Below are 19,451 nucleotides of genomic sequence, written 5' to 3'. Positions count from 1 at the left end.
TAGTAGATTAGCAGTCCTGCATCGGCACTGTCGAGGCTTCCTGGAGGTCGGCCAATGAGGAGAAAGTAGGCGTCGAGTGTTTTAAAGAGACAGAAGCTATTAGAGACCGGATGGACTGAGAGCATAAAGGAGCCGTTTCAGATAAATAAGGACTCTCTCTGAACTGGAAATGATAAGACTCTCTTCTTTAATCCTGAAAATAGTCCGATTCGCTGCTCTTTAATGAGCTGCGCAGCCCGGCTGGTGGAGGAAACCTCAGTGGGAGTCGGTGCCACCCCTGTTATTCGCAGCAGTGGTGGATGGGAAGCGGCTGCGTGCTCGCTGGCCCGTCCCCGTGCGTGGTCGGAGTTAAACTGTTGTGTAAGTCTGTCTCTGTGTAGGAGTCCAAAACTTCTCCACGGCGTTCAAACGGATCACATAACTCATTAGCCCCGTGGACTGAACGGGGGAGTCGTGTTGTGCAATGTGTGAGTTTCTCCCATTTCTTGTTTGTTGCTGCTTCAAATCGTCATAAAAAAAATAAAATGAAAGCTGTCAATAACAGTTTGGAAATAGTAAAGAGCCATCATGACGGTCATGGTTCATCTGCAGCATTTCTGCAGCAGAAAGTTTCTGCTTCATGTGTCTTCAAATTCTTCAAATGATGCAGATGAAAAGATGCTTTAAAAAAAAAAAAGAGAGACAGAGCTGAAGAGAAGAGGCTCTGAAGATTTGGTTTTAAAGAGACAGGAAATCAACGATAAGGAGTGAAAACTGAAAACACAAGATTTGACAGTGTTTCTGCTGACATGGTGGAAAACATCCCAGACCAACAAAAGAAAGCAAAAGTCTTTGCTTCTGACGCTCTGTCTGTCTTCTCCCTGTCAAGGTGCAGAAGTTGTGTTTCTGACATGGCTTTCTGTATTTCCGTTTAAAGAATTTGTCACTTTCTTTTCTGCACACTGCTTTATATAGTTGATTTTATTCTTATAACTCAGCGCCACAATATGTCTGCAGAGAATGTCGCTGGCTCTGTTTGTCCTTTCTCACTGTGAAATAATCTAAAACTACACAATAATCCAAGCACTAATCCTGTATCATGTGAGAAATAGTAATTAAAATGAAAAAAAGCATGTTTGGGATTTCCAACAAAATGTCACAGACAGCAGCTGCTGTGTGCTTCAGGTGCAACCTCGTACGTCAGAGGACTGCGAGACGTGGCGGGATGTGAGAAGCAGGGTGATAATTAGCAATCGCGCCTTCGGAAAAGTACAGGATTTAAAGAAATGGGAACGTCTGTAGGAGTAGCGTGTTGCAGAGGTGGGGGAGTGAAAGAGGAAAGGCTGGTCTGAAGTCGCTAATGGGCTCATTAGGAAGCCGGCGGTCATGTAATGACCTGCCACCCAATGGACTTCTGGGACTCGGCGCTCTGCTGACGGATGAACAGACTAAAATAGAGGAAGTTGGCGAAAGACAGGAAAAAAAAGTAGAGGGGAGAGGTTTTAATCAACACGTCACAGGTAAAGTAGACACGGGTATAAAAGGATGTGATCATAAGGATGAAGAGATCACAGTAATTATCACAAAAGTTCAACATTTTTAGACGTCGGGCGCTTTTTCAGGCTCGTCTCAGCAGATTTATTGGACTTTTTTTTTTTTGGAATTCATCAGTGATGATCCTGAGAGAAGAGCAGCTGAGATCAGCTACACTCCAGTCGAATGTTTCCAAACTAACTCAAATCCTGTCATTCACACCAGTGTTTACAAAGCACTGAGTGTCATGGTGGTTTGTTTCATTGCCCAGCAGGAATCGGAGAAAAGCTGAGCCGGAGCGGCAGTGATTAGTTCAGTTTTCACTTCGTTCGTTCGCAGGATAAAACAAGATTTTGAAGGATCAATCTCGCTCTTTCAAACATGCTCAGTAATTCTCTTCCTTCTTCAAGAAAATAACAGACTAACACACTGTCATTTACATCATTTTTACAACACTGGAACATGAACCAACCGCTTCACAGAGCATCTCATCCGTTCCCGATCGTCGCCCTTCACCTGTCGTCTTCGACCATCTCAACTCTTCATCTTGACGTTTACAATCATCCGATTAAGAAGTTAAACTTTCAGATCATTGCTGCTCCTGTAGGATTCGTGTGTATAATATATTGTTCGCCAGGAATTAGTGGATAAAAGCTTTACGGCTGATGCACGAAGCACTCGTATGGGTGATGATGGACACTTGAGGTTTCTTTCAGCAGCAGAACGTTCCCCGATATAAAAAGGTTTAACAAGGACTTTGTAATGCAAATGTCAATCAGAGAGTTCATGTTCCTTCCTGTCACAAGCTGGAGCTCAGTTAATCACTGGAGAAAATTAGGTGGTGTTTTTTTTTCCCGTCCTTAATAGAATCCAGATAAGACAGTGAATTATCTGAGGCCGCGAGACCTGAACGGCGGCAGATTTCCTTCACGGTGTCACTCCTTCACGGTTAATTGAGAATGACAGGAGTGGGAAGTCACCAGGGACTGTAGTGAAGCGTCAGGTATTTCTCTGATTAGAGCCGGCGTCCATGGCAACCCCGCCACCGCTCAGCGTGAATGCTTGAGCCCCGGACCGGGAGACGGAGCTCGCGGACCGGGCCGTGTCTCTGCTTGTGGTCGTTCTGACGCTGATTCGAGGAGACGTTGCGCGAGCCGTGACGCTCGGCGGCACCAGGCATTCGCTGGAGTCGCTGGGTTTCTGCAGCCTGCGGGGAAAGTCCCAGCGGAGTGTTTTTTCTTTCTTTCTTTCTTTCTTTGTTTCTTTCTTGAAGCTATTATTACACCAGCAGAAACACGTGCTCCACTGCGTGGCCGACTCACCTGCTGCCAGGATCCAGGATCCAGACTGGTTCAGCGCTCATCCTCTGTATGCATCCACTTCCTGCACCTGTTCAGTTCACCTTTTTAGGTCCAAATTGAGCCATTTTAATATTTGGTAGCAGTAAACATAACCCATATCTAAACATTTCAGCTTGAAATTTGATGGTCTTTTCCTGATTTCAACCAAATTACAACAACTGTTTTGAATTAGTAGCACCTGCTGCTCCAAATGTATTTATGTTTTTTTCCATTTCTTAAGTAAGCCAATGCATTACTTTGCGATAATAGTTTTTTCTCCAGGAACGTGTTATAAAGTCTGTAGCCCCAATTTCCTCCTTGCTCCCCATAGTCATATAAACGGACGCCTGAAACGCAATCAGTGTTTTGCATTTTCACTTGAAATCGCAGTTGTTAAAACACTGTCCCCATGCACTCTTTCAGTTTGACTAATGATTCATCATTCATTCATAAATGTCGAAGAGGCATTCATTCATTTTAAATTGATCTGGAATGACTTACGAAGATATTTATGAGACTGACGTTTCTGTGAAGGCATTAAATATGAATAGATTGTGAAGGTCACCAACCTAACGTGTGCACACATATACATACACACACACACACACACACACACACACACACACACACACACACACACACACGTCCACATGAATATTTCGGAAGAAATCCAGAAGAGTATCAGAAAATCATTCTTAAACAGAGACAACATGCAACTCACACCAATCTCCACAGAGCATTTATTAGATTTCTCATAAACTGCTTCTTGTCACCGAAAAGATTAATTAGATTATGCTGCAGGTTAGTAAAGTACACTATGTTGATGTACCGGGTTGTAATCGTCGTCCATTATCATTAGATCTAGCGCAAGCGTCTTTGTCCAGAGACAGATCTGTGTGAAATATTCGCTCACAGCTCCGCCGTGACCATTGTTTGCAGATAAAAGAATCATGAGTCTCTCTATCATTTACATGCAACGTCAACATCTTGATGTTTGGAGCCATAAATAAGCCGAGTGAACACACAGTGTTCCCGGCGACTGAACGTGACAGATGCTTTTTGGTGTGCCGGTGAGACGGGAGTTCAGGGAATCGCCCTCCGTCGGACGGCGGTGGAGTCTTCATCATTCAAATCACATTTATTCGTAAGATTTTCAGATATCTGGAGCGACTCTCCGGCTCCTGGGAGAACAATTTCACAGCAACAAAAGGAGCAACTTTGAAGCTGTTAACTCCGTCTGAAGGGCTGCGTGGGCCACTTCCAGGCTGGACGTGTTTTGAGATCTGAATTCTGTGTTGCGAAATCAGAGCTGGTCATTCCACCCGGAGATAGTCTCCCAGTGCTACTGCCAGGTTTTTTTTCCCTCTCTCTCACTGCTAAAAAAACAGAAATAAGTATCTCAATTCCTGAGCAAGTTCAAACTGTTGAGTCGATGTAGGTTAGAAACTACAGTATGATTTATTTAAGAAAGAATAAAGAAATAATTTTTGCAAACCACTGTTTTACTGCAGATCAACTGCTGCCTTTGACTAAAGGCAGCCAGCTTTCCACTTCCGTATTGATGCAGCAGCAGACTGACGTCTATGCTTTACCTTTCATTTCCTTGAAATCATGATCCATATGTTTTATGTACTTTATAGATGCCGAGTATATGAATTTAGCAGCGCTGAACTCCTAATGAAAATGCAAAGTGAAGAGGTAACAGTACAAATGTGTGAGGCTCTCCCAGTCGCAGGGCAGTGGAGCGAGCATCCTTCTGCTCTCCTGTCAGCTTGGCACGCAGGGAGATTAAATATTGATCCTGTCAGTCCACACTTCACCTCTTCAACTGCTCATCAAATATATAAGACGACTAGTGTGGGGTTAAAAAAAAGAAGAAGAAGAAGAAAAAACACAGAGGCACAATGCTGAGGTTTATTTCCTCCCACTAATGGGACCACAGGGGCCAGAACAACATGTACAAATAGAAGTCAATGACAAACACACACACACACACACTCAATGTCGGTGGATTGGGGCAATAAAATGATGCACTGATAGCGATATCAATCTCAGGACCGATGTCGACAGACTTGTATTCGTACTCACTGGAACTCACTGATAAAACCCTGCGAGTATGTCCACGGTTCAGAGACGCTTTCATATCAATGAGAACAACAAAAGGAAGACTGTAAATCAGTCGGCACTGAGCTGATCGTTTACAGAAATTGTCCTCTTTGCCTACTTGTATGACGACGGAGCGTTTTCAAAATGTTCCACCTTTGAAGCCGTTCTCTCGCAGCCATAGTTTCATGTTTTCTCTTGTTCTCACGCAGTTATGTCACGAGCCCTCCGCCTGTCTCCGCTCACGTTTCCTGGTGCGTCCTGCTTCCTCCGGCTCTCCCGTCAGAAACGGACTCCAGGAGTCCCTGAACCCTGCTGGGAGACCTGCGGGAGAGAGGGGGGGGGGTTGTGAGAACCGATACCTGCCTTCACCTCTTGCTCGCTGGCCTTAATCCCTCCATCCCTCACGCCTCCTTCCTCCTCTCGGCAGGCAGCCAACTGCAACCTCTCTCACTCCCACGCCAACAGCCTGGAGCCTCCGCGGTGAGCCGACCCGCTGACGGAAACACGGCATGAGAACGGATTAGAAACCCCGAAGAAGAGAAAGCAGGCTATAAAATGATCCCGTCACAGTGCTTGCTTCTGAATGTTTCCACGGAGAGCGTCACTTGGTCAGATGATTCACAGATAGGGGCTGCACGGGCAGACGGCTCGGCTCGTCAAACTCGGCTTTTATTTATGGCCCGGCTGTCATTCACAAACTTCCCGTTGCATCCCGGCTCCTGTCAGGTCTGCTGGTAAATCGTACTTGAATCAGAGCGCAGACGGACACGCTTGCAGCTCTCGGCAGTCGTGCAGCACTGTTCAGGACCGGTGACAAAGACAAAACAAACGTGCTATCCACGGGAATAAATAGCAGCAAGTGGGTGAGTGTTGGGACAGAGCTGCGATGTTACGAATGTGACGATAATCACGTGCGCGGTTCGGTCTGTCTTCTGTTGTGTGCGTCAAAGTGTTTATTTAGCCGGCCGTTTTCGGAGTTTCATCGATCAGGACTGTGACGTCAGATCTCTTCATTTGGCTCAGGAAGTTATATGAAAGCTTTCAGCGGGCTTCCTTAACACAGACTCGCTATCCGTGTCTTGTTTTTCATGGGCTTTCGCTGCCTGCCGCGCTGACAGACACACTGGCATCTATGCACCTCGCAAAGCTTAATCAGGCCCAGCTCTATGTGACAATCAGCATGATTAGCGCGGCACTCCACCCATAATGAGCACATCTGTCTCCTCGCAGGGCAACTTATTGATTCTGTTTAATGTGAAGCGATGCCAGTTAAGATACAAGCCGCCATGACGAACGAGGGCCTGCTGCTGGCAGCTTATTGATGGGAGATAAGAAGGGAAGAATCAGTTGGCAGACACAACTCGCATAGATGATTCTGGAGAGGCACATTTCACAAGGAGGTATTTATCAGAGTTGTGTGGAGCAGTCTTTAGGAGTACCAGTCAATGCCAATGTGAGGTATTTAACCGTCGCTACCGTAATCATGCAAGGAGCTTCGCTGAGTTAACTGTGGAAAACATTAATTTGCGCCATTAACTGAAGTTTCCCAACTTTCAAGTGAATGATTTTGTCTGTTTTCTGCATACTTAAAGCACCAAAGAATGTTTTCCAGATTTGCTGTCTTACCCTCAGTCACTGAAATGTTCTCATTTTGTCGAGAACCCTGCGTGTTCAGGGTAATCGTGCTCATGGAGTGTGTTCGATTCCCGCATGTTGTGCGCTGATGGTGAAAGACAGCTTCTTGCCAGAAGATTAGTGTGGAGATATGACTCTGATAACACTCTACTTACTAGGTAATAGTGTAGAAAATATCAAGAAGCTGCAGTACCACGCTGAGCTGATTCCAGGTTCAGTTTTCCCACATAGAGCGACAGGATAAGTCGTTTAATGGAATTTTTTTTTTCTCGAGCTGTCATGGACAACAAGCCTTTAAGACGAGGCTCTGCCGCTCATTAGACACTCCTGATCTCAGATTTTGCTGTTAGCTTTGGGTCATAACTGCACACATCGGATTTAGGGCTCAGGTGGTTGATATGAGTCTTGCTGGGTGTGAGGATTCACCCTTTGTGATGACTGTGGACATGAGCCAGTCCAAACACTCCTCCTCCTCCTCCTCCTCCTCATTGAGAGAAACTAGTTGGATGGTTTTGGCTCCTGGTTAAGACGGCCCCGGGTGCTTACGAATTGCAGTTTCTCCAGGCACGGCCAACTGGCAGCAGACCCCGAGGCTGGCAGAGGACGACACAGGCTGCTGAGTAATGGAGCAGTGTCCTCGGATGGAGATCCCGAATGGAGCTGGCAACATGGCGCTTCCAGGTGGCTCTTGTTTACTTTTAGTCCCGAAAAAGCAAAAAGACAGAGTGATTTATATGCATGATTTTTTTAAGCTTTCAGAGTGAGGTTTATCAGCATATATGGAGACTGTAGAGTTAGCATGACCCTCAGACCTAAATTTGCCAGAGTAATGGGCAGTATGTCACATTTTAATGAACCAGCTTCAAAGAGATTTTATGTATTAAACAGGAGGTTGTTTCCACTGGTGTTTGTGCAAGCCAGTTCTCCAACCTACATGGATTGGAAGCAGATATAAGCTTTTCTTCAATGCTTTAATCTTCACAAGTCACCATCAACTGGAAGAATTTAATATAATTATCAAAACTTCGGCGACTTTATCTCCAAGTTCCCACGTTGTGGAAGAGATGACTGCTCGAAATACAGAATACAAGCGTCTTTCCTTCTCTAGACGACCTGGAAAATAAAGAAACTGACGAATCTGTGACTTTTAGAGTTTGGTTTGGAATGATTTGAAGGGTCAACATTTGGTGAGGCTGGAAATAAGTATAGAATGGAGAAGTCCAGCCATTCCTCTCCTGAGCAACTTTAGGACCCTGATCAGTGAATAACACTGGCAAGGTGTTGGATCTTTGGATCCATGGTTCAATGGATTCGTCCATAATGAGGATATTTACAGCGTCATTCACAGCTCAACTTCAGAGGTCAAGGGGCATTCATCTCTGCCTTGATGGGTCAAGGCTGTTTAGAGTAATTCGTAACATTAGTGAAGTGGTGATGGTGTTTTGGCTGACCTGTGGCTGACCTGTGGATATGGGTGCCTGCATGTTGGCCAGTCTTTCAATGACAGATAGTTATAAGTGGATGCTGCTGTGTGAACATGACAGTAGAGATCGTCTGGGCATCGGAGAGGTGTTGCATGTCACAAGGTGAGCAGAGAGACCATGAGAGAGGAGAGGAAGAGGCGTGAACCGCCTACACACATGCACACGCACGCACACACACACACACACACACACACACACACACACACACACACACACACACACACACACACACACACACACACACACACACACACTGCTTGTGTGTGATCTTAAAGGCCTAGGAGGTGTTCGTCTGTCAGGGGTTCCCTGCAGAAACAGCTCTGCCTGCTGTTTGTGTGATTTATGAGGGAACAACGACAGATGGAGACGGTGACGGAGTTGATGGGAGACATATCTGCAAGAGGCAGGCTGAGAGTTAATTTCATGAGCACTTTTTGTGTTTGTGTCTTGGAGTATCTGACTTGACTGTGATAAATGAGTCAATAGCCCTGAACTGGGTAAACCCTGCTTTCATCCTGAGGATCAGCACCGGTATCGGAGTCCACCCACTCACTGCATGTGTCCTTCTTCTCTCCTCCTCCACTTTACTCCCTGCCTGACTTTTTTTTTTTCCTCAGCCTGTGTGCCCAACACCTTTATTCCCACTCTGACTCACCTCAGTTATAATTACATTTACTAAGCTCTGCCCCGAACCCACCAATCCTCCACCTTTTATATGGGCTGTATCATGCGAGAGGGGGGCTCCGGCACTGCAGTCTTAGTCATAGCAGATGCTGATTCTCCCTCCCTGCGAAGCGTTCGTCGCTGCTTCCTACTCAAACAGCCAAGGTTGCAGCTGCTCGGCTCGGAGCGGAGCGGCGAGGCTAAATCGGTGCCGGTACGGCTTTGCGTTCTGCACACAGCTGCCACACTGCTAAATTTCCTATGGCAACCGAGAGCAGATGCAGACCGGTCACCATGACAACCCGCCTGACCTCTTGACCATCTCTGCTCCTCCTCGCACCCCCCCCCTCCTTTTTCCGTCACATTTGACAGAAGGGAGCAGAGAAAGGTGTGAGAGGGGAACAAGCTCAAGGGACCGAGTCAATTTACACCAGATCCTCCCGAGCTGATTCTCAGCACCCAGATCCTCTTCACAGGTTTCCCAGCATTCATTGCCTCCATCCACACCTGTGGGAAGGCTGCCTGCGCCTCACTGTCGATAAACACGAGAAATGTGAAAGCGACCGTTCCCTTCGTACTATTTCGGTATCACCTCGTCCTTCCGTTAATGCTTTCCAGTTTTCAACTGAGTTGAAATATGAGCTCCTCTGTTCTCTACAGTTTCTATCATTATGAATCACAGAGGCTGGTTCTACCTGGACAGGTGAGCAGTCCATCGCACGACAAACACAGGGAGTCAGACTCACAGATTGACCAGTTCTATAGTCACCAAATTCCAGGACACGGGAAAAAACTCCTGCATGCTCAGGAATAACATGCAAACTCATCACAGAAAGCTCATACAGATATTCTGCAAGGAGACAAGAGCACAGACCACGACACCACCGTGCAGCACCTGGAATCGCTCAGTCAGAAGACCGTGAGTTCAATTCCCCATCTCCCAACTGACCATTTGTCGACGTCCTTGAGCAAAACTCTGAGCCCCAGACTGCTCCAGTTGGATAGACCTTTGATGTGGCAGCCACATCCATTGGTTTGGCCCAGCCGTGACTGATTGTCTTTCAGTGGAGGATTGCAGGTTTGATTCCATGTGTCGAAGTGTCCTCGAGCAACATTTTGAGCCACAAACTGCACTCGATGGTTGGAGTGAGTGCCTTGTACGGGACCCACATCCACTGGTTAAAGAATTTCCCTTTATAATAAAGAATGTTTTTCTATTGTATTCTCGTATTCAGAATGGTCATTTATTCACCGCCTGCTGATACTTGTGAATTCTGCAGCTTTTCAGTGTTTGGGGCCGTACCAGGTGAAGCGAAACCTTTTGGTTCTGAGTGAAACCTGCTTTTGTGAAAGACATATTGTGCTATTTGCTGTTTCAAACCCCTTCTCCTCATCTCTGCCTGGACCTCAATATCTTTTTCCTACACTGTGACTGGATTTCAGCTGGTTAAACTGCTGCAGAAACACTGCTGTGTCACTTGTTTTCAAGCAGACTTTCTCAGTGGGGAGCAAGTGGGAGGAAAAAGCAAGTGGTTCCCATCTTCTCTGTTAAAATCAACCTGCTCTGGGCTATTTTTAATCTCGTCCGTGAGTTATTTTTTGCCTTCATCTCCTCCGTCTGTCTCTGGACTGTGCTGCTCTGTTTGCGTAGCCCCTCTGCTGTTTCTATCTTCTCTTCTCCTTCATCTGACTGCTTCAGGAGCAGCAGCATGACTCATAAAGCCAGACAGGTATAGACCCTGCAGAAAGAGGTAAAAGTAGTTCACGGTGCGTTGCAAGCAGACACACAGTGGGAAAATAATATGACGGTTCTATATTTGAACAAAGCCTAACTATAGAATCATTGCTGGGGCTGTTTAAGACTCTGGCCATTCATAAATCCCTGCCAATCCACTTAAGAACTTTTGCTTTACAGTCATTTTGAGCTTTGCTGCTTTGACACGTTGAACTTTAAAATAGATTTCCTGGCTTGTAAGGTCATCCAGCTGCAGGGGATGAGACACGGCTCAATTCTCTGCAAATGAAAGCCGCTGCTGCTCCAAGACCGAATCAGGCACAGCACACACAAGGCTTCACCGTTCAGTCTTTCAGCACAAGGGTGTGCACAGTTATTGTATTTGATCTGATCAATTAGCTTTTGAAAGCAAATCTAGCATTTGAAAGCGAATTGTTGAAGGATTGATTGGAAAGTGAAGTTCTGCCTTATGAAACTGCAGTCAAAAATAGATTCTGTGGAATAAGACTTCACATGAGACACAGACACACACACTGAACCAGCATGACTAACACAGCGTCCTGCAGTGACATGCCATTCGTTTCAGCTTCTATTTAGTTGGACCATCACTGATTTTCTATAACAGGACAATGACCACAAACACCCCTCCAGGCTGTGTGAGGACTCCGACTGAGAAGGAGAGTGATGGAGCGCTGCCCAGAGTCTCTGGCCTCCACAGTCACCCGACCTGGACCCCGTCCAGACGGTTTGGGATGAGATGGACCACAGAGGGAGGGCAACAGGCCCAACAAGTGCTCAGCATCTGTGGGAATTCCTTCAAGACTGGTGGAAAAGCATTTCAAGTGATTGCCTCTTGAAGCTAATCCAGAGAATGCCGAGAGTGTGCAAAGCAGTAATCAACACCGAGGGTGGCTCCTTCAGAGGATCAGAAACATAAAACATGGTTTGAGTTATATCTTTTGTTTTTGTTCACTACATAAATGTGTTCATTCATTCTTTTTAATGAAAATAAGGAAAAAATATTGAATGAGAAGGTGCGTCCAACCTTTTCACAATAAAAAGAATCTAAAATTAACATGTTCATTAATTTAAGCCTCAATATTTAACGCTCCATTTATACAACGTTTCAAGTGAGAACGCATTGCTTTTGCATTTTTGCTTTAGGAAATGTCGGTGTTTATACATCAACTTTTTAAAGACAATGGTCGGTTACACGGCAACAACAGAAATGCTGAAAATGGTGCAGTTTTCATGTTGGGCGACTTCTTTGTTTTGATGTTTTTATGGTAAAACCACATATGCATGCAGAGAACATACTTGATGAACATTAACAATGGGAGTACACAAACATTTGTATGAACAGACAAAGAAGCTGGATTTTTATTATGGTGACTTTAAAACTACCAAGTATAAGAGGATAAGGACTGGGAGTCATGACGCTCTGGAGGAAAATGTTGTTATTGTCCACCAACTTGCATGTGTTGAAAAACTATTTACTGCAGCCATGGTGTGCACGTGTGGTAGAATCTCTTCTGTCATCTACTCAGAAATTGAGCCTGAGCTTTTCCACAAAATGTTGTATTTCCGGAAAATTTTGTAAAAGCTCTACCTTGGGAGCAATTTTCGAAAAGTAACGTTTTCAGTGACTCCGAGCACTATCGTTGTGCAAACGGACACCCAAAATGCTTTGAAAACTTTGTTGTCTTGTAAATGAACCCTGAAAATCTGTTTCAGGTTTTGGCACATCTCCCAAAAATTGAAGGTTCCAACATTAGGAAGTAGATTCAGATAGGAAAATATATGTTGAATAATCACATGTTATAAATTGATGCTAAGTTTATGGAACAGGATTTGATGTTACATATTTCAGATGAATGAAAAATATATCATCTTTTTAAGAAAAAAACATGCTTAATTTTTAAAGTGCTCTATAAATTGATCAGGTAATGTTATTTTTACACTGTTACAACAAACTAACGCCTAATGCACCACCTTATGGGGCGAAATGGACAAGACAAATACAGTAGGATGCTGTTTGGTTAGCCCAGAAACTTCAGTACGAGTCTTTGTAATGTAATGCGGAGGCACCTCTGAGATGATTTTTATTCAATTTTGGTTTTTTCAGCATTTGTGAAACATGACAGGTGCGAGTCTACCGTCTAACAATCCATCTCAGTTTACGTCTCTGTGTGACACGGTAATAAACGGTTTTGTGTGGAAGGTGATATGTGTAAATGGAGCACAACAAATGCAGGTTTATGTCAGACACAGTGGAGATGCAGACATCAACCCGGTGTCTGTGTCGGCTGCCAGTGCCCGCAGCTACCTGCATTATTAAAAACATCAATCACAGTGTCTCCATGCAGACCCATCAGAATGATGTTTGCACATATCTGGGGATCAGCACAGAGGCTTTGTCTTCTCACTTTCCCCACCTGACACGTGTCATCCTTTTATAGTAAATATAGTTTGATGTTTTTGTGCTGCTGTCATTTATTTCTAAGCTGGAAACTTAGTGTTCCTGCAGCTGATTGGTTGCTTGAGAATGAAGCCAGTAGCGATGTGACTACATTGGGTCAAGTGATATTTAATTTTGCATGGACTTCATACACCGATCAGCCATAACATTAAGATCACCTGTCTAATTACAGAGAATCGAATAGAACACGGTCACCTCAAAGCAATTTTTTTTTTTTTTTTGAAAACCAAACAATTGTTGGTTCAGATAAAGCCACAATCGACAACTCTGTCCAGCTCTGTTTTTAGCTGCTAAGACCTCCCAGACTCATCGGTGCTTGAACTCCACTTGATCTCTAAAGGTCTACGAAATCTTTTCTCTGGGCCTCCCTGAATCAGACTCAAACCATCGAGTGGGACGTAGGACTCACACACAAAGCAAGTCAAGGCTGAAGACGATGAAAACTTACAAAAGAATCATATCTGGGCTGGACACAAGGAAACTGAACAGATTGCTATAGAAAAAAGACGAAGGAACTAAACAAACAGATCATCAGAGACACATGAAGGACTGAGTCAATACTCCCACACACATGGACGGGAGCTCGAATTCAGCATCGCCCACAGCAAGAAACATGAATGCAGACCAGAAACCTTATCTTAAACAGGAATGATCAAGAATCACAAAACCAGAACCATGAAGGGACGACACAAAAGTAGTCCTGAATTCCTCTGACACGGAACAAAACTATGCCTGAAACATTTTGGCTTTGTGGCAGGCTTTCTCTGGTTGAAAGAGGCCGTCAGAGGTAGCGTGCTCCGAAAGGCTGTACAGCAGGTTGATTCACCACGAGGTAAAGAGAGTTGAGACAGAAACTGCCTAATTGTGAGAGTTGAAACAACGTGAGAGCAAACACACCGCGGTAGACGCGAGCAGAAAGGACGAGCGACAAGTGGCGCTGCTTAATTAGCTTTGTCTTCATCAGATCTGTTAATGAACTCAGTGGAGACGCACAACGGATCCACCTGTCACTACCTCAAAGATTCTGCTGTATTTGGTCTGTCAGCACAAATTTATTCCAAAGCCAACAAATAGTTTTCAGCGAAATTATGACAGATTAACACTCCAGGGGATGAAATGGTAATCAGCTATTGCGAGCACAGCCATTCTCCCACAATGAGTTGCAGAGCTGTTAGGAAACTGAGTAAAAGGACAGTCAGTAGTTACCGCTCCGGAAGCTTGACTGTATGATCTGGATGAGTTCATTATGAATGTGAAGCATGTTGTGGTGCTGCTGTGATGAGCTGCACCTCTGTTCCTCGGGTTTAATCAACTCCGTGTCCCCGGGTGGCCAGTTTCCTAATGCTCGGAAGCGGATTTAATCAGCGCTTTCAGGCTCCGTAGGTTTCAGTTTGAGTAATCTGTGTTTGTGATCCTTGGCCCTGTGTTTCCAGTCAGTGCTTCAAGGCTTTAAGTTTGGTGATACAAATGCTGTTAAGTTTTTTTTTTTTTGTTTATTCACCCTCAATGATTACGTATGATTTTGCCAGGGTTTTCACTTTTAGCAAGCGTCACGGTGATCATCAGTATCCCTCGCTGAGCTGTGAAGAAACGGTGCTGTCGGTGTAATTCTGACCCCTGAGCAGGTCTTCAGGACAGAGACCGGGGAAAACCCTCCTCCGCAGCTTCACTCAGTCGTCCTCCAGCCGGGTTAGTCACAGCGCTTTGTGTCTGGACTGCTTCATTCACTGGGACTGCGGATAAATCTGAGGCGCGCTCAGATGGTGAAAGTGAGAAGAAAAGCATCTGTTTTCTGATTCATTGTCTCAAATGTACATCAGGACTCAATCATTAAAATTTTCTCAAACTGCAATAGAGTAGAAGTTTGAGCCAACAGTCAGCACCAGTAAAAGAATCAAGTCTTTAGTTTGGGCTCACTACTTTGGAGTCTTTTTGTTGGCTGGTTTGTTTCTTCATTTCAAGACCTAAATTCAATCGTTTTGCCCCCCAGAACCTTCTTGCTTTTACAGACTCACTGCTGCTTTGCTTCACTCTCTATTTAAACCACCCCCAGCCGCCACAAAGTCCTCGGAATGTCTCAATTAAAGCATTTATTTCTACATGTTTTCTCCCTCAACTCCTTAATGAAGGTAATCTTATGCATAATGGAAGAGATTGGATGATTCATTCACAAACACCCAAAACATGAATTAGCAGGCCGGTGGTGAGCAAAGGCTGCAGAATGACTCTGCCTGATTTTTCGATTGTGTGGAAGACTGTTTTAACACAAACGACGGAGTATTAATGTTCCCCTGCGTGACTCTTCTTCATCCACTCCGGTTTGAATTTCTGCTACTCCTGGCTTTCTGCTTCTAATGGGATGAAACATGGTTTTACACCAGGAAAGCTTTACTGACAGTCCTTCTTCATCAGTTCATGTGTTAATCTGGCAGAATGAAGCTGCGGTGAATAGACTGTACGAGCAGCTTTCTGAGCTCAAACCACAAGCCTCTCCATGCTCCTCCAAGGCTCCGAGAACAGCAATAAAAGTAAGACTATTGTACCCATAAAACACCAGTTTTTCCCAGCATCACAGAGGATTATGTTGATGTTGGTCATTATATTGCACTTTAATCGTATCCCCCAGATTCTCCTTCCAGAGAAATGGCGGGCGGGCTGCCACAGAGGTCTGAGATGAATGAATGAGATCCAACAGATGGGCTTTTCCGCTGAAATTATCAGGAAGCATCTCTGCATGTTTACACAGAGAGCAATTTGCATCAACAAAGTCTTGTACAGGAGCACTTTGCACATTATTAAGCTTGTAAAAATGAGTTGTTCATTAAAAGCAATTCCAAAACAAGCAGAGCAACGGGTGCCAGGTGAGTTTTCTGTTCAGCAGACTAATCATTCCACTGTGTTGCTGTCGCCATCATATCCCGAAAAGCTCATTATGACTGAGCGTTAACACAGGAGTTAGTAATGGTTGGGTCCCCAGCTTGAGAAATTAGTTTTACCTCCGTTTCTCTTGGCTTTTCTGCATTTCGGCTGAATCATTTACTCAGATATATTATCCTGTAAAAGCCTATAAGGCTAAAAATATCAAATTTTGAACGACTTTATAACAAGTTTGTTCTTAAGCTAATGAAACACTGCCACTTGCATCTTTGTCAAACCAGCGTATTAATTAATTAATACTGTGATGCATGGACAAGGACCAAAAAATCAAGATGAAAAATATATTTTCACTCACCAAAGCTCAATTCCTATGAAGAAACGGCTACATTAGCAACAGCTAATCGGTTCTTAGCTTCAAAATGACACCGTAGTGCGGGGCTTCAGTCTGTCAGCCCTGAGTGTACTTATATTTTTCCACATGCAATACATGTCACATTGTGGAAGAGTGACTACACTGCAACAAATCCAAATCTGAGCAAGTTTTTTCAACTTGTTTTGAGTGAAAATGTCTCATTTTTCTTGATTTAAGATAAATTTACTTAAATATTATATTTGATCAAGATAAAAAAGACTTGATTTAAGAGAAAATTCTCTGAAATCAAGAAAAAAAAATTGCTTGTTCTATTGGCAGATTTTTTTTTTACTAATTTCAAGTAAAAATTTCTTAATTTAAGAAAAAATATCTGCCAATGGAACAAGCAAAAAAAAAATTCTTGATTTCAGAGAATTTTCTCTTAAATCAAGTCTTTTTATCTGATCAAATATAATATTTAAGTAAATTTATCTTAAATCAATTAAAATGAGACCTTTTCACTCAAAACAAGTTGAAAAAACTTGCTCAGATTTGGATTTTTTGCAGTGTATCCCCAGTCATGCAGCCATAGGTGTGGATCAGAAAAACACAACCTGAGGCGCCAAGACGGAGATCAATAACTACAAACTGAAATCCCGACACCTTTCTGGTGACACCAGGTGACCAGTCACTCCTGACTGTTACTCGTGCATGAGAAGAAGAAGTATTCCCTGCAGCGGTGGTGCTCATGTGCATTAGTCTACTCTGGACTGAGCTCCAGTGTTTCCACAACGTGTTAGTTTGACCTGTTTCCACGACAACATACTCGGAGCATTTTCGAAAAGTTCCACCTCAAGAGTTGTTTCCAAAAAGTTCTGTTTTCAGTGGCTCCGAAACACGGTCGTTGAGTAAATGGACACCCAAGGCCCGTTTTCACTTGAAATCGTTAAAGTGTAAACGGGGCCCAAGTAGCACCTGCAAACTTCGATTGGCACATTTTAAGGAGCTCAAACTCTTGAACCCTGAATGTGAATATCCTTAAATTAAAATGAGAGTCTGTACATATAACGATAATTTGATGTTGCTTCAGAAAGCAGGAAAAAAGTTTGTGTCGGAGTCTAAATATTCATGGACCTATCTGTCTTGCGTTGGACTCAGGCAGTTGTTGGCATTAGCTGGGATGGGCTTCAGCATCTTAGAAACGTGTATAGAAGATAAATGTCGGGATGATCATCAGTATAATGTGATTACCGCCCTGCAGTCATGTAAATGGATCAACATAATTACTTCATATGATTACTTGTTCTTCAGCTTCAATGCTCTGAATAAAAATGGCCGTTCCTCGGACCAAGTGGTCGTTTCGCTGCCGTTTCCTCGGTTCTCTTCTGCCCCGAACACATTTCAGAGATCATTAAAGTTTATATGATCACGGCTTCATTGGTAACGAACGGAGAGCATAAAGTGAGAGTAAAAGGGGGAGCTCAGGGAGCAGCTGCACAAAAGTTACAACCTCCAACCCGTTAAAGCATTTTAAGGGTGTCGCAGGCGGCCAGCGGTTGTACCACTCTCCAGAAAATCACATTTCAGGTGACTGCGTCGATTCTGAATTTAATAAGCGCCCGTCATCCTTCCACTGGAACAAGAGCCATCGAGCAAAGTGTTCACTAATGACATTATGTCCACACACACAAGTCCATTAGCAAATCTCTGAGAAACCCTGCCATTGGAATGAATGTTGATGTTTGTGTACACACAGAAGAAGTTTGCTCCTTTGTCCGACTCATTGGGACATGAAAGACTGATTCAGCGTGTGAGCTGTAAAGAAAACAGATGTTTCAGTAGAGAGGGGTGTGGTGTATGGAAAATTACCAGGATCCCTTCTTGCTTATAGGTTTTCAGAGGAAATATAGATGGGAAAGGGTTATGAAGATGTGTCAAACCATGAGCACAGCAGGTACTTTAGCCAAGTGCGAAAACATTAGCTGTTTACCCCTCAGTCTAGAGTAAACATAAGGCAGTGCTTAGAAACATGCTGAGCACTGCCTTATGTGTACTGTAGACTGTAAGGCTGTTGGTAGCGTTGACGCAGAGGCTGTGCCGAAGTGATTCATGACAACGCATGTCTTTACACATAATGTTTGCCAATAGAGTATAGGCTTCATGGCATATCTGGACTCGGTATCTGCAGTAAGATAATGGTTTGTTCTCGTACTTTTACTCGTCCTGTAAATAAGTGATATCTCTGCATCTGTCGTCCACACACTCAGGAATTCTTTGCAGTCAGATGCTACACTGGCACAAGTGGTTCCTGTGTGTGTGTCTAAATGTTCAATCTCTCCTCCAACAGATTCATCCACTGCCCCACTCTTTCTGTTGAGACAGAAAAAGTCCCCATTGAAAGTCGAGTCTAGTGTTTTGTATGATTTACAGGTACTGGAGCTGAAAAATCAACACCCTCAGTTTGCCCGACAGCAAATAACACTCTGAGCCTGTTTCTGAAGTGACACATTAACCCGGTCATGTGTCCCACTCCTGTTCTTGTGTCCTCAGCTGCCATCGAGGCCTGTCTGGGCCACCAGCTGAAGAGACGGGCGGCCGGCTTCCTCCGCAGCGACAAGATCGCGGCCCTCTTCACCAAGGTGGGGAAAGTCTACGACACGGCTGGGGAGGTGTGCCGAAAAGTGCAGGAGCAGCTCCAGCAGCAAGCCGATCTCACCAGGTGAGTCACGCAGATACACCCGTCACCCCCATCCTGGTCCTCACTGTTCCTCTGAACTCGCTAAATGTTGGATTTTAGTTACCGCTCTGCGAGGCTCACCAGGGACCGCACCTGACACAGCGCTCCAAATTAAATTAGCACAAATTGAGTGACTTGTCCGTTATAATGAGAGTAGAAAAGTCTCTCCTCTCCCTCTCAGCCCGCTTTGTGATGGAGGATAATAAGACGGGTGGTGTAGCTTTAATTATAGCCTGGAACAACTAATTAGCATCAGCTAGAGTAAAAGTGGCTTTGGCAAACAGTTTAGACGGCGTGTGGACTCAATAATCAAACTCTGAACTCTGCTCCTGGGGTGCACATTTAAGAAACTTCATTAGATCAGACAAAAGGAGAGAAAAGGACAGGACAATCATTCTGTACGACTAAACCAGATCTCACTGGCATGGAGGTGGTCAATAAAATAGACAAATACGAGAGACATTGTCACTACCTATACTTGGCTCCACAACAATGAAAAAGTTTTGAGTGTAGATTTCAAAGGCCGGGGCT

General features: G+C 44.3%; 1 protein-coding gene across 2 annotated transcripts in view; it reads left to right on the top strand.

Moving 5' to 3' along the window:
* Positions 1–19,451, top strand: part of sgsm2 (small G protein signaling modulator 2) — a 73,033-nt gene that overhangs the window by 19,585 nt on the left and 33,997 nt on the right. For both annotated transcript variants that reach the window (XM_030109343.1, XM_030109342.1), the window contains exon 3: positions 18,734–18,902. In XM_030109343.1, the coding sequence (XP_029965203.1) occupies positions 18,734–18,902 (169 nt within the window). The remainder of the gene's footprint in view (positions 1–18,733; positions 18,903–19,451) is intronic.

This window comes from Salarias fasciatus, chromosome 14, assembly GCF_902148845.1.
Source record: "Salarias fasciatus chromosome 14, fSalaFa1.1, whole genome shotgun sequence".
In the NCBI taxonomy this organism is placed as follows: domain Eukaryota; kingdom Metazoa; phylum Chordata; class Actinopteri; order Blenniiformes; family Blenniidae; genus Salarias; species Salarias fasciatus.
The sequence above is the reverse complement of the archived record's forward strand: the minus strand, read 5'-3'. Positions and strand labels throughout refer to the sequence as shown.